The sequence below is a fragment of the Anas acuta genome, chromosome 2 (genome assembly GCF_963932015.1).
Source record: "Anas acuta chromosome 2, bAnaAcu1.1, whole genome shotgun sequence".
Lineage (NCBI taxonomy): Eukaryota > Metazoa > Chordata > Aves > Anseriformes > Anatidae > Anas > Anas acuta.
The window spans coordinates 132,949,955-132,964,041 of NC_088980.1; the positions used below are offsets into that span (position 1 = coordinate 132,949,955).

The following is a 14,087-nucleotide window of genomic DNA, read 5'->3' on the forward strand; positions in this document are numbered from 1 at the left end:
TATATTTCAAATGTCATTATTTTCTTATTATTTTCTTCATATTTTGCTCAATGTAACACAACCATCATTGTGGTAAAAAGAATGTGACTTGTGATTTGTGGATCTATTATGCAAAAAATTACCCTACATATGTTACATGTTACTTTATGACTTTTTTTTTTTTTTTTTTTTTTTTTTTTCCGGAAGTACATCAAGTATACAGCTTCAAGGTAGCTTTTATAAAGTGCATATAACCTTTTATATATTATCATGGTGTCTCCCTTTGGAAAGTAGACATTGATGGCTGAAAATTTTAAGGATTTCAATGCTGTGTGATTTTACTGCACAAAAGATCTGAGGTTGATTCTTTAAGTTAACTTACTCTAGCAAACTGAGTTTAGGTGTTGTGAGTATAATATCTTGTCTGAAGAATTAGTAGTATTATAATAATATCTGTCAAAATGATAATTTACTTATAGCAAAATTATATTTACTAGCTGAGTAGATATTTACTTTGAACTGATAGTAATTATGATTTGGTTACCAGATGAGGGAGGAGGTGAGGTTTATTTTAGTTAGCTACTAAATTAGGACACCTTATTTAAAAAGATTGACCACAGTTTCTTGCATTGCTCATCTCTTCATTTTCTCCTGTTAGTTTGGGAACTTAGTTAATTCAGATTATGTAGTTAAAAGAAAAAAAATATTCATTTCAGAATGTTGTAACATTTGGTAACATTTTATTTAGATAATACATCAGTAAGTTTTTCTACAGGAACTATTTATTAATGAGAATTAGGGACATATAATAAAGGCAAGTAAATATATCTTGTAAGAACATAAGTCAAAATGTCATAGTCATTTTTATGAGTAGTTGGTTGGCCTGTAAGGCTATTACAAATGATTCACCATATATTAAAAAAAAATGTTTATTCTTTAAAAGCCTTTTCATAAATACTTCTTAATATAAAATGAGAGCAGCTTTTTTTTTTTTTTTTTTTTTTTCTCATGATATTTCCATGGTGACTCTACTTACATATAGGCATATTACCATCTTGTAGAGATGACTAGTGTTAAGTACCACAGCCAAGACATAATCAAAACATACATTATGAGCAATAATAAAGAACAGAAGTAACACAAGAAAATATTTCCACGTTGGTGTGCTGATGATATCATAAGTGAGGTAATTCAAATGCTTTGAAAGAAATCTATTCCCTTATCCCTTATATTTTTTAACGTGTTTGAAACAAGGTCTTTGCCCTTCATTTCACTTTCGAACCCCTTTGAGCATTTTCCAAATAATTTTTTTAAGGTTTTCAATTGCTCGATAGAATCATGTAAAAACAAATCAACAACAACAACAACAAAACTCTACAACTTAATAACAAATGACAAAGCCTTCATATATAAAAGGGACAATTTTACCATAAAAGTATTTTTAAATGCTTCTGGTATCTGTTTAGACTTATGGATTGCTTCAAGAAACTCTGGTATCTCAGTCAACAGCACTGAATTTGGCAGTGTGTTTCTGTACATGTTCTTTACTCGAAATTCATGAAACCCCAAAGACTGGTATTTTTGCATTTTATTTGTATTTTTTTCCTTTCTCCACTCCAGATCACCTCCCACTCACAAAGCCCATTGTTTTGCTTCAGGCAGCCTTTGGGTTGGCAAAGCAAGAATAAGAATATTTAATAAAGTGTGATAGGAGAGTTGAAAGTAAAACAAGCCAGTGAAATATATTTTACAGTGAGTGAGATCACGAATAAATATGTAAAAATGAACATTGTATATGGAGAACAAATCTACTACACTGGCATTGAGCCTATGGGATTGTTGTGTTTACACATAGCTTATGTAATGTATTACATTTAATTTTCCCTGTATATGATTTGTAACACTGCAATTGAGCTGCACATTGCAGTGTCAATAGAGATTTTACAAAACGGAATGGCCAGGTGAATGTGAGAAAGACAAATGGTGAGACAGCGCTACATGTGTAGTCTAAATTTCACAAGGGACAAGAAGAAAACTATCAACAAGTTTTACTTAGTCTCCGAAAACAGAAAGACATATCTATATTTGCCCTTCATCCTTGTGTAGATATGTTTATCCTACCACAAGGTTGTGAGAAAATGCAGCACTACAAAGTGATCTCCTGTGATGTGACAAACCTACTTTGGAAAAAACAGTATTTTGTGGTTGTGTTGCAACTTGTTTACAAAATCTTGTGGTGCTGCAAGTTAGCTGAGAAAGCCTTCATGTCCTTTCATGTCCTGTTCAAGTCAGTCCTTTACCTCCTCTTTTTCATGTCTGTTTTTTTTTTTTTATTATTTTCCCTCTGATTTTTTTTTTTCTTACGCAATGTGTTGTATTTGTCAAAAAGAAACAGTTTTTAAAAAATGTAGCAGGGCAACATGCCCTTAACCTGTGTAAGGTGTTATAATTATTTTGTTGAATTTAATTCTTCATTTGTTTGCCTCAGCTTCCATTCTTGTTTTTGAAATAATCTTTTTTTTTTGGCCTTTGACACTACTCTCCATAAGATCCTCATAGAGAATCTGTCTACACTATAGTGTCTAATGGCCAAAGTCTAGTTGGAGATCAGTAGCTAGCAGTGTACCCCAGGAGTCAGTAGTGGATCCAATTCTGTTTAACAGCTTTGTGAACAGTCTTGATGATGGGCACTCTCAGTTAATTCACAAATTACACCAAATTGGGGGGAGCGGCTGATTTACCAGAGGACTGTGCTGCCATCCATGGGCACCTCAACAGGTTGGAGGGCGGGTCCGACGGGAACCTCATGAAGTTCAACAAGGAGAGCGTCCCTCCACTTGGGGAGGAACAACCCCAGGCACCAGCACATGGTGGAGCCACACATCTGGAAAGCAGCTCTGCAGAATTGGATCTGGGGGTCATGGTGGACACTGAGTTGAAGATGAATGAGTGATGTGCCGTTGCTGCTAAGAAGGCTAACAGTATTCTTTGCTGCATTAGGCAAAGTATCACTAGTATGGCAATAAGAGTGATCTTTCTGTTATACTCAGTGCTGGCGTGGCAGCACTTGGAGTACTCTGTCCAGTTCTGGGCTGCCTAGTACAAGAGAGATCTGGACGTTCTGGAAAGAGTCCAACATAGGGCCACCAAGAGACTGGAACATCTGTCTTATGAGGAGAGGCTGAGAGAGATGAAACTGTTCAATCTGGTGCCCAGTGTGAGGACAAGAAGGAATGAGCACAGACTTGGGTTTGCGCCTAAACGGCTTTACAATTAACAATTGTAAATTTACAAATTTACAATTAAACTTTACAATATGGGTGATGGAGCACAGACACAGGCTGCCCAGAGGCTGTGGGGTCTCCTTCTTGGAGACCTTCAGAAGCTGCCTGGATGTGGTGCTGGGCACCCTGCTCTGGGTGTCCCTGTTTGAGCAGGGGCGGGACCAAGTAGCCTGCAGACAGCCTCATCCATTCTGTGTAAGTTCTAAGAGTCTTGGCTTATATATTTTTAGAAAAATAACAAATCTTATTTTTTATTCAATTTGTAAAGAAAGAAAAACATTCTAAATATTTATGCATATTTCTTAGTAATTCTTCATTAGAATTATATTTATTCAGCCTTCTTTATATCTCAGTTTGTCTAGGCAAATTAAATTCAACACCAAAGCCAGCATAACTAATGCTGACAGAGCTCATTTTAAAAAGGCCCACATCTCTTTGACTTTAACAATTAAGAATCAATCTATTTCTTCCCTTTTCTTACCTCCTTACCTTAGATCTAGCTCAGACTTTAATGACTTTGTGGGCACAGCTTGCAATGTAGTTTTCCAGATTGCTTTCTTTGTCCTAATTAATCACAGCTCCTGCTTGGGCACTGAGCCAAGGTCTTCACTCTCTTAAAAATGCATTTTTTTGAAAATTATGGATACAAAGACTTATCCCAAGTCAGTCAAGACACAGTCCACATTGTCTGATGACAGTGGGATAATATGTGGTTAAAAACTGTTATTCAATAACCATCCTTCAGATCTATGACATGTAGATCATTTTATTTAACAAGTTGATTTTAAAATGTTTTTATTCGAGATTCTGAGAAATGTTTGTGCTGGTTTATATTGTTCATCCTTAGTCTAAAGTCCAAGTCCAATGGGATGGTCTACATCTTCCCCTTTATGAGAAAAAATACATTTCTTCTCCAATTTCTTCTTATTTTCTGTAACAATTTTTAGAGCTTTTTATTTTATCTTTTTCCCTTACAAATTATGAAAAACTTCATAAGAATGACAAGAGGAAAAATCAGGAAGCTATTTGTAACTTACTCATTCTTCAAAATAAATGTTATGTCTTCAAGGAGAGACAGAATCAGAATGGGGAAAAAATATCATCATTTTGACTACCTTTCTGCTAGAACAGTATTCTTTCCTAAGATAATTTTTCTAGTCCTTTTTCCCATCTAACATAAATATCTGTATTTAAACTCCAAACCACCAAACCTTGTTAGCATTATACATTTGTTTGAAAACAGATTCTGTGGGGCTGAAAATTATTAATCTATATTTTGATAAAACTACAAATGCCACTTCCAGTTTATTTTAGTGATCTTTGTTGTTAGAAAAAGAAACACCTTTCATTTGTTTAATTAAATATCTGTCTCAGTTGTTAGATTTTATTATCCTTTATGATGTCTTTTTAAAGTAAGATACTTGTGAGGCAGTCTAAATCTATAGCCTAGATTTTAACTTCTGTTCTCTATACAGTTTGCATTTCAGGCTACACAGTAGGTACCAAAACTTTAATGCAGAATTCCAGGGACTGAGCCTACTTTTTTTTTTTCCCTGCAGCTTTATTAAGCATATGCGTTGTTTCATGCCTCTTTTTTTTCCTCTAGGCAATGGACTATTGTTTTTATTCATAAGGCCTGAAAATACTTTGTGATGGGGATATAATTATTCCTTTGTATATCGTGATGGAAGTTTCCTCCAACTTTCTTCAGTCCTTTGTAACCATTCCATGGACTTGTGATTTTTTTACTTATTTTTTGTTAATCTGTTATCATACTGATTTATGCCTCATTTTCAGGAGCCTCAAATTCAGAGTAGAACTGAAATTACAGTTCACTGATAACTGTGTCCTCAGTGCTGGAGTGAAGGCAACTGCATTCTTCCAGGCCTGTTATTTACAATTTTGCATTCATCATCATATATCCCTTTTATTCATTCACAGTCATTCTATTCCTATTCTTTCTTTCTATTCCACAGGTTACTTACGTTTAGCATTATATTTCCTTTCTTCATCACAGATGCAATATTATTCTGACCACACTTTACATCACATTGCACCACGCCTTAGACTTAGCAGCTGAGGCCTCCCATTTGCAGCTCTGTAGCTCTGCTCCAGTCTCCTCTTTTAGCACTGCATTCTGTCTCTCCCTTGCAGTACTGTAGCCATTCCCCAACACCCTGGAGCCTGCTGTGTCAGGACTTTTAATTTTGTGGTCCAGTGTGCTTTGCACCCTTGCACCTGCAGATTCCCACACAAGGCTGTTTTTCCCACAGAAAAAAATTTCCACTGATGTGTGAATCATCCTTTCTCTCCCCAGCCTCTTCCTATCTCTTGCTTCATGGCTTTTAACCTATAACTTCATGCTAGGGAAAGAAATAGAGCCTTGTAGATAGCATTAGTCATTTAAATAGTTATTTAAATAGCCAACAATACACACACAAAGCATGACAACTAATTAGTATATGCAGCATCTGGACCTGATCAAAGTGTGCTCTGTGGAGTGCTTTTAGTATAATGGGCAAGAGCAACCAACACGGAAACTGAGTGCATCCTGATGAAACTATACAGTTACTCTAGAAACTGTACCCCCATGAGTGTTGAGAGGGGGCCCTGAAGAGGGCAATCATCTGGGAAGATTCCTCTTGCTTCTCTTCCCAGCCACTACTGCATTTATTCATTCTCTTTTTCTCCATGCCCTTCTTCCTCCTTTCTGTCTTTTTTTTTTTTTTTTTTTCCCCATAGAAGTTACTTTTACCATTGGAATTGATGGATGTCACAAGCTATGGACACTTAAAATAAATCTTTGTGCAAGCTTCTCTTAACATTTTGTGCAACACTCATTTTTGTCATTGAATTTAATGAAGAGGAATAAGAAAAGGATAAATATCAGATGTACTGGAATTTTCTAGCTTGCTTCTGCCAACCAATAGAAATATATACATTTTTATATACAAACATTCACTACATTTTTTGAGTCTTTGAAAATTCATAGAATTCAGCAATGATAAGTTAGTGATTTTTTTCCTTGCAAAATGTTAAGTGGATGTTAGTGTGTCAGATGACTCAAATCCTGGAGTACTGATTCTGATCTCCTGGGTAATTCGAAGCATTTCAAGTTGTGTAGATGTCATAGCACTTGACCCAGAACAGTGTATTTTGTAATCTGATTCTAATTTGTTGTTCATCTCAATCACTGTAGATTTATGCCTACATATTTGAAAATATCAGATCAGTTCAACTAGAGGCTTTACTTCTCTCCTTGCTGAGCATTGTGGTGCTTGTTCTTGTTAAGGAATTGAATGAGAAATTTCAGAGAAACATTAAAATTGTTCTTCCTATCGATCTAGTTTTGGTAAGTATGAAGCCAAATATCAGATGTTTTCCTTTACAGAGTTTTCAGTGGTTTAACTAATCTGCTAAAGTTTACTATGTTGTCTATAGTTACCCACAACGACACCTGCCACTTATTAAATGGATAGCTAATTTTCATGGCTGTATGTTAAATGTAAGAACAGGAAACAGTTTGGCTAAATAATTAAGAAAGAAGTGACATACGTTCCCAATTTGTGTAATATTTTTCATGTGCTTACTACTTTTTACATAATTACAAGAATATGGAGCCTAGCATGTTAAAGTGTAAGAAGTTTGATGTAGAAAATGAAAAGTAACTGACACATTGTAACTCCAGGCAAGTCTTGTACTGGGAAGTTCTGGCTCAGATATTGCCTGTTATTTATCTGCAACAAATTTAAATACCTAAACTATTGCTTTCTGTAAGTTTACTTACAGATTTCCTTTCATATGGCGTAGGCTAAATTGAAATTAGCTATTGCATTGTAAATCTCTACTTTAAGGATTAAGCTATGGTCAGATAACTAGCACCAGGACAGAAGTTTCTGTTTTTCTCTAGACATCTAAAAGATTTTTATTTTTAACTTTTTTATCTTTTTATTTTTTTGTAAGTGAAAGATTCTTTTCAGAGTGGATCATCACAATTACTCTTTTTTTTTTTTTTTTTTTTTAGAAAAAAAATTACAAAAGAATCCTTTCTCATGGGCAAAATGCTGGAAAATGAGGTTCTGGTCCCTGCTCTAAGATCTGTTTCTGTATTGTCTTTTAAACAATACCAGAAAATGCAGCAGACCAAGGATGATGGACTGGAGCTTGATCCTGTTCTTATATCCTGTTCTTGTGGGATTTATGTGATCAGCTCACAGAAAGTACAAGGAACAAGTAGAACATCCTTGGGACCAAAATTTCCTTTCCCTCAGCAAGGTTTATACATGCTGGAACATACATATAGGAGGCAAACACACCACCTCTTTTGTGCCAAAGTTGACTCTGCCAGTCTGGATTAGATGCACTCAGACAACATCATCTGCCTCAGACCACTCAGGAATGGCTAAATTATGAATTACTTTAAGCTGTTGGCATGAATGGAAGTGGCCTGAGGCACATGCTGCACAGGGACAGCTTGATGCTGATTGTCAAGAGGCTTTCCAGAGACTTTTGCAGATTGCTTTTATTAACACAGAGCAGCCAAACTTCACTATCGACCTTCTTCAGACATATTTTCTAAACCCATTATTGCATCCAGATCTTAATTTCTTTTGCCTCACTTCCACATTTGCTGAAATTTTAGTAATAATACTTCCCTGTCATAGTGAATTGTAGTAAAGATAAATTCATGAACCCTGTCATGTGTTTAGCTATGGCAATAACAGGGACCATGTGAGAACCTGAAAGCAACAGAAACATAACGTCTTTCTCTGTATTGAATCAAACAGATAATTGCTACATCCGCTGCCTGCTACTATGCTGATATGGAATACGTCTATGGGCTAGAAGTTGTGGGACATATTCCTGAAGGGTAATGTGCTTTTTATTAGCTTGTGGCTTTTAAATATGTTTAGTTCTGCAAACAGCTTGTGAAGAGGTCAAAGTAGTTTTCTGAAATAAGAAATGGCAAAAATCTATCATGTCCATTTCTGAACTCCTCAAATACTCTCTCACAGTTCAGTCCCACATTAAAAAGGTGTATTGGTATAGATATTATCATCAAATGCAAACTTTCTTGTACATTTTTGTAGTTATTTCAATACTTTATGGAGTAGGTACAGGATACCTGATGATGTCTAATGGATAATAGAAAGGAGATCCTAAAGTCCTTTTGTGGACTACAGAGGTGATCTGGGGTGATTCAGTTCTTAACTGCAGCATTTCATTGCAACCCCCCAAAGTCTCCCTTAGATGGAGTACATTTCCATACTGTCCATAACCTATGAAGATACTAAACAGTTTAAAAGATTTAAATTGAACTTTTCAGGAAAGTCAAGTATGAAAAAAGAAAAAAGATATAAAGTCAAATCTCTTCTATTTCTTATTACAAAATTAGTGAATTGGGGATTTTATGTCAGTGGAGAGAGAGATAATTTAAAGGGAGCTCTTCATAAATTCTCAAACCACAGTTTACAAATGGAATTCTCTATCTAAAACTTTCATCTGCCACTACAGTTTTTCCCTGCAGTTCCCAATAGACAGTAATCTTGCTAATCTAAAATATTGATAAATATCACCTTACAAGTATTTAAATGTTAACCAGACATACAGAGACTGTTTCTCTGTTTCTCTTGTATTTTCATGAATTGCAAAAATTGCACAAAGGATTGCTTTTTTTTTTTTTTTTTTTTTTAACAGGCTACCACCACCAAAACTGCCGCCCATGAATGTCCTGTCTGAAGTAGTCACTGAAGCTTTTGGAGTAGCACTGGTTGGTTATGTAGCATCGCTAGCTCTAGCCCAAGGCTCTGCTAAAAAGTTTAAATACACTGTGGATGACAACCAGGTAAAGCTCTTTCTCCTCACTTAAGGAGACCTTAAGGTCGGTAAGCCTTGAAATTGCTTCACCATTTTGGAAATGTGTTATAGATGAATGACCAGTAGGAATGGGTAAGTTTCATGTGGCATCCTGAGGCCTTCCAGTGATTACTGTAAAACCACAATCTAGTACAAATCAGGTCTGTTATAGCATAGTTAGTTGAGATATACCTTTTGGGTAAGTGCTTCCTTCAGGATAACCTCATAATGCTGCATTTGGTCCAGCCAGCAGCCAATTTAGGTGTTAATGTGTTTTTCCAGTGTTTTAAGGCAAGACAGCTTCTCTTCTGGCAGCTGAGGTCTTAAAGACCGGCTAAGATTTTAAATCAGCTACTGATTAAAGAAACAAAGCAATTTTAAAAATAAACCAGGTACTTACAGCCCCAGGACATTTATAATATTTATCAGTTATAAAATAAGAGTTATGCAGAGTAGAAGTCCCGTCTGAAATAAAGGTTTATTTATATAAAAGAAGCAGGGTGGGTTCAGAGAGCACTGCCAAATTTGCAGCTGTAAGAGCTTTCTGTGCAGAGTTCCATTCTGCAGCAGGCAAGCTGCGGATAAAAGTGGGATGTTTGCTTCCTGCACTACCCTACTGCTGGTTATGGTGAACAGGTAACTTCAAGCCAAGTGGAAATCCATGGTAGGAAACACTCAATTTTAAGTAAGGTCCTAACTACCAAATAGTGCTATGTGATGAGAATGCTGCCCACATTTTGCTGTCAAATGGTTTGAGATAAATGACATAAAGCTGGATGGTGGTTTTGCACACAGGTGGTTTTGCAGCTGGAGACATTTGGTCATCCTATCTCAACAGGTCAGACTTGCTACATCAGTGAATGTGCTTTGCAGCTTCTGCTATTACTGGAAATGTACAGTGACAATGTTCTTGTCTACTCAGTTCTCTAAAAAAATGTTCAGAATGAATACTTTGTTTTATGAATTTCTGTTGATGCTGCAGAACAGTGTTTCCCAGGTAGTAGGGGGAAAGCACTTTGAGCTGATATGCTGTAGTGTCTCAAGGACACTACATGGAGCACAGCAACCTGTGTGTCTTTCTGCATGTTTGGAAAACTTGTAACTTACGCTACTTAATTACTGAAGTGGTGGGAACAATTTAAATGTCTGCACAGAATAACGGAGCAAAGAGCAAACCCTTCATGAGAATAGAGCATACAGTGTGGCAGCGTAGTGGCAAAGATGCATTGCATTCAGGGACCAGGCAGAGGGGGCTCTACATGGTGATACATTGATGTTCACGGCTATCTTGTGTCCTTTAAAGTGGTGCTGTCCTGTGCTGTGGAGACCAACATATGATCATGTGTTGTCCTGGCTGGATATAATACCACTTGTGTACTGAGCCTGTGTACTTCTAGCAGTACAGATGTCTTCTCTTACACATTCCCCTCAGCAGATGAAGCCCTGGGGTAGGAGGCTGATGCTGGGTAGCCAAGTTGGGGTGCTTTTGAACAGCTTTAAAAGCTGTTCATCTCAGGCTGCAGACACAAGGTAGTTTCCCCACAGCACTTTTTCTTCTGTAAGTCATTTTCCAGACACGTCTGCATTTTGATTGTGAATATACATCAGATACATTTGTAATGAATTACAGTACATTACAGAATTGCAGTGTTGCTGCCATACTTCACTTTCACTAAAGCATGCTATGAAAGAAAAAAAAAAAAAGAAGAAGAAAAAAAAAAGACAGTGGCTGTCTTCTTCCAGTAGAGTCATAAGCCAGAAAAAACTTGGACATTCTCCAGATCCCACTACTTGAGACTGCTGCCTGTTAAAAAGCAGATGTGTATCATGATGTAAATATTTTTGCTGAATTTCATCTTCAAAACTTAGTACTATCATTTGTTTTGTGAACAAAACATCTCTTCTGCTTTTGATGAATCTGGGTTCAGTGGCTTTCAAAATAGCTCTGTGTTGTAAGAAGATATATTATACTGGGAGATATTTTATCATGTATGTATGTACTATTTTCCCTCAAAAAATATGCCCATCCTTTATTATTGCTAATATTTGCATAGGAGACTCCTTTGTTGGCTAGAAACATTGAAATGACAGAATAACAGGGGGAAAAAAAAACATATTCTTTTTAACAACTTTGCAGGAATTTTTGGCTCATGGTCTCAGCAACGTGATTCCTTCATTTTTCTTTTGCATACCAAGTGCAGCAGCAATGGGGCGGACGGCACTTTTATATAGTACGGGCGCCAGAACACAGGTAAGAGGTTACAGTGCAGTCAGTAGGACAAATAAGTGTACGATGCTGCTCACTGGAGCTTGCACTTGTTGATCCATTGTACTCCTCTCTTCTCCCTTTTCCTCTATCCTGGAAAATTACTCTGCCCAGTCAATTTTAACAATCTGCATGGAATTACTGCATGGATCAGCAACCGTCTTACTAGAAAAGCTAACGGTTCCCCTTATGCATTTTTACCAGTTTAATTCAATAAAAACTCTTAAGTCTGGGGCAGTAAGGTGCCTTCAGTGCTTTGCTTTCAGACTGAAGAAAACTATACGGAAGACTTTTTTTTATTTTTTTATTATTATTATTTTTTATCTGTCAGCACTGTAACAAAAGTGCCCTCTAATGGTGTCTAAAGAATTTAATGGTTCAGGCTAAACTGTTGTTTTTTGTTGTTGTTTTAAATTAATTTGGTGCTCTTATCTGATTTTCAAAATAAAGAGAAAGTAATCTTAAGAGCTGCTCCTAGAGGAAGCAATGTTTCAACTTCTGCCTTGTGACATGGTGTACTTGTCCTGTCCCTCAGCATTCATTGAGACCACAGAGATGACATTTCATTTTTTCAGGACTTTTTTTTTGGCTTTCTCTTTCTTATGGAAATGAAATCCAAAAGATTCTGTGGCAATAGCATGGAAAAGAGGGAATTGTAATCAAAGAAAATGCTCACTGTGACCCTGTAATATTGTTACCTGTGCCTGTGAACAAGAAAAGCAGCAAACTGCTCTTCTGAGACCTTGGCATATGATGGCACCATGTGGGCTACCCCAGCTGGGAAACCTTGAGCACTGCCTCTTCCTTCCTCTGAAACTCAAACGTCCATCAGTGTCATCCTGCCACATAAATGTGTAACATGGAATTTGTTGCAATTGTCCTTTTATAATGTTGGCCTTGCCTGTATAAAGGTCATTAATTACAAGGTAAATGCTAATGCTAAATGACTGACAAGCTTAAGCACAGTCTGTAGGCACCGATGTTTCTTGACTATATTGTGCAATTGTTTCTCAAGCAGACACCACAATACTGAGAAATGATACAAGACTTTATTTCAAAACTCTGCATGTTAATTATGTGTTAATTAGCCAACACACTTCTCTGAACGCAGTTAATCATAATGAATAATTTATCCAATAATCATCTTTGAAAGCATTTATATGCAAATAGTTTAGCTACCACTTTGGTATTATCTATTTAAAGTTTTTTGTGTTGGATTCGATGTCATGCCATGTGCCCTCGCCCTCACAGATATCCTCTTCTCTTACCTGCTCATATCTTTTGTTGGCAAAGTGCAGTTTTACTGAATTGTGGGAAGCTTTAGGGTAACCTGAAGGCCTATCTGGGTAACCTGTATGGGTTGAAGGCATATAGGACATCTGAGTTCTGGAAGATATAGGCAAAGGCCCCACTAGAACATCATTCACAATATGAAATGGAAAAAGAAACCAACATGGTTTGAAGTCAAGGTAGGAAGTCCTAAAATAACAAGTGTTGACTTGCTTTATCCAGAGGTTTCATAGTATTGCAGAGTCTGCATCCACAAATTGGACTGTGGTCATACACTAGGATTAGGAGAATACTTTATAAATAAGTATAAAGTATTTATAAGTGCATAAATAACAACATTCTCTCTCCTGCCTTCTTTGCCTTTGTTTTTGAAGACAACATATCTGCTCAAGACCTTTCTTCTGGGTCTGTCTAGGCAGAATGAATAAATTAGAATATCACTAATTGATGTTTGCCATATCATAAGGAAAAAAAAAGAAAGGAGCAACAGCTTGAGTTGTTCACAACACAGGGAGACATGAGAGAAATGTGAAGAGCTTTGCAGAGGCTATATGCATAGCCCTCTTTTCTCCAAAGACTACATTTTGCATTCGGTGATGTCGCATATTCTTCACTGACATATTTTCCAAGGAGACAACAGAAGTGAAGGACTGTATCATAGACTGAGAAGTGTCCTTCAAGTAGAATCAACACTTTTTTTTTTTTTTTTTTTTTAGTTGGGAGGTGCGTTGTTTTTTTGAGAAGGCAGAGAAAGGGAAAAGCTCCTTGTGACTCTACCAGCAGATTCTGTGTCCCTTTTGCTGTAAACACTCTGTCTACCCTTCTTGATGGTATTTTTAAGTACACCATGGCTCTCTTTTCTAGTGTTTTAACAACTTGTCTGGTTTTGTTTTTAACAACTTGTCTCTTAAAATTAAACTTAATTATTTTAGTAAAGAAACATTTTATCAATATAAAAATAAAGTGAGCATCTGTCTACTTACCATCAAAACGTTCTGTGAATCTGGACTGTATCTTAATGAGACCAGAAGTTCTCTACTTTGTGAACAGTCAGAGTGGAGAAGGAGATTGCAGTTTTACTGTAGTTTTCCATCAGATTAATACCATGAATACTGTGAAGTAACATAATTCTTAGGCCATATGTTTGTCTGGATTCATGTTACTTGCATTAATTATCATTATATATACATACAAATGTAATTTGCTGCTATGTTTTCTAAAATAAAGTGCATAGCTGCTATAGCACAAGGGTCATTGGTAGTTTCTGACTTAACCCAATAGCTTTCCAACAGCTTCCTTTCAGTGCCAATCCCAGTAAAAGAAGTTAGAAAACTTGTCCTGTGCAAAAATAATAATACAGTTCTTCATATATAAGTTGTACTCAGTGTTATGACAGATCTGTGATTCAGTGC

General features: G+C 36.4%; 1 protein-coding gene across 1 annotated transcript in view; it reads left to right on the plus strand.

Moving 5' to 3' along the window:
• The window catches only part of SLC26A7 (solute carrier family 26 member 7), an 84,303-nt gene that overhangs the window by 41,102 nt on the left and 29,114 nt on the right, over nucleotides 1-14,087 (plus strand). The window contains exons 7-10 of the mRNA XM_068672245.1: nucleotides 6,463-6,615; nucleotides 8,051-8,133; nucleotides 8,961-9,108; nucleotides 11,257-11,370. Of these exons, the coding sequence (XP_068528346.1) occupies nucleotides 6,463-6,615; nucleotides 8,051-8,133; nucleotides 8,961-9,108; nucleotides 11,257-11,370 (498 nt within the window). The remainder of the gene's footprint in view (nucleotides 1-6,462; nucleotides 6,616-8,050; nucleotides 8,134-8,960; nucleotides 9,109-11,256; nucleotides 11,371-14,087) is intronic.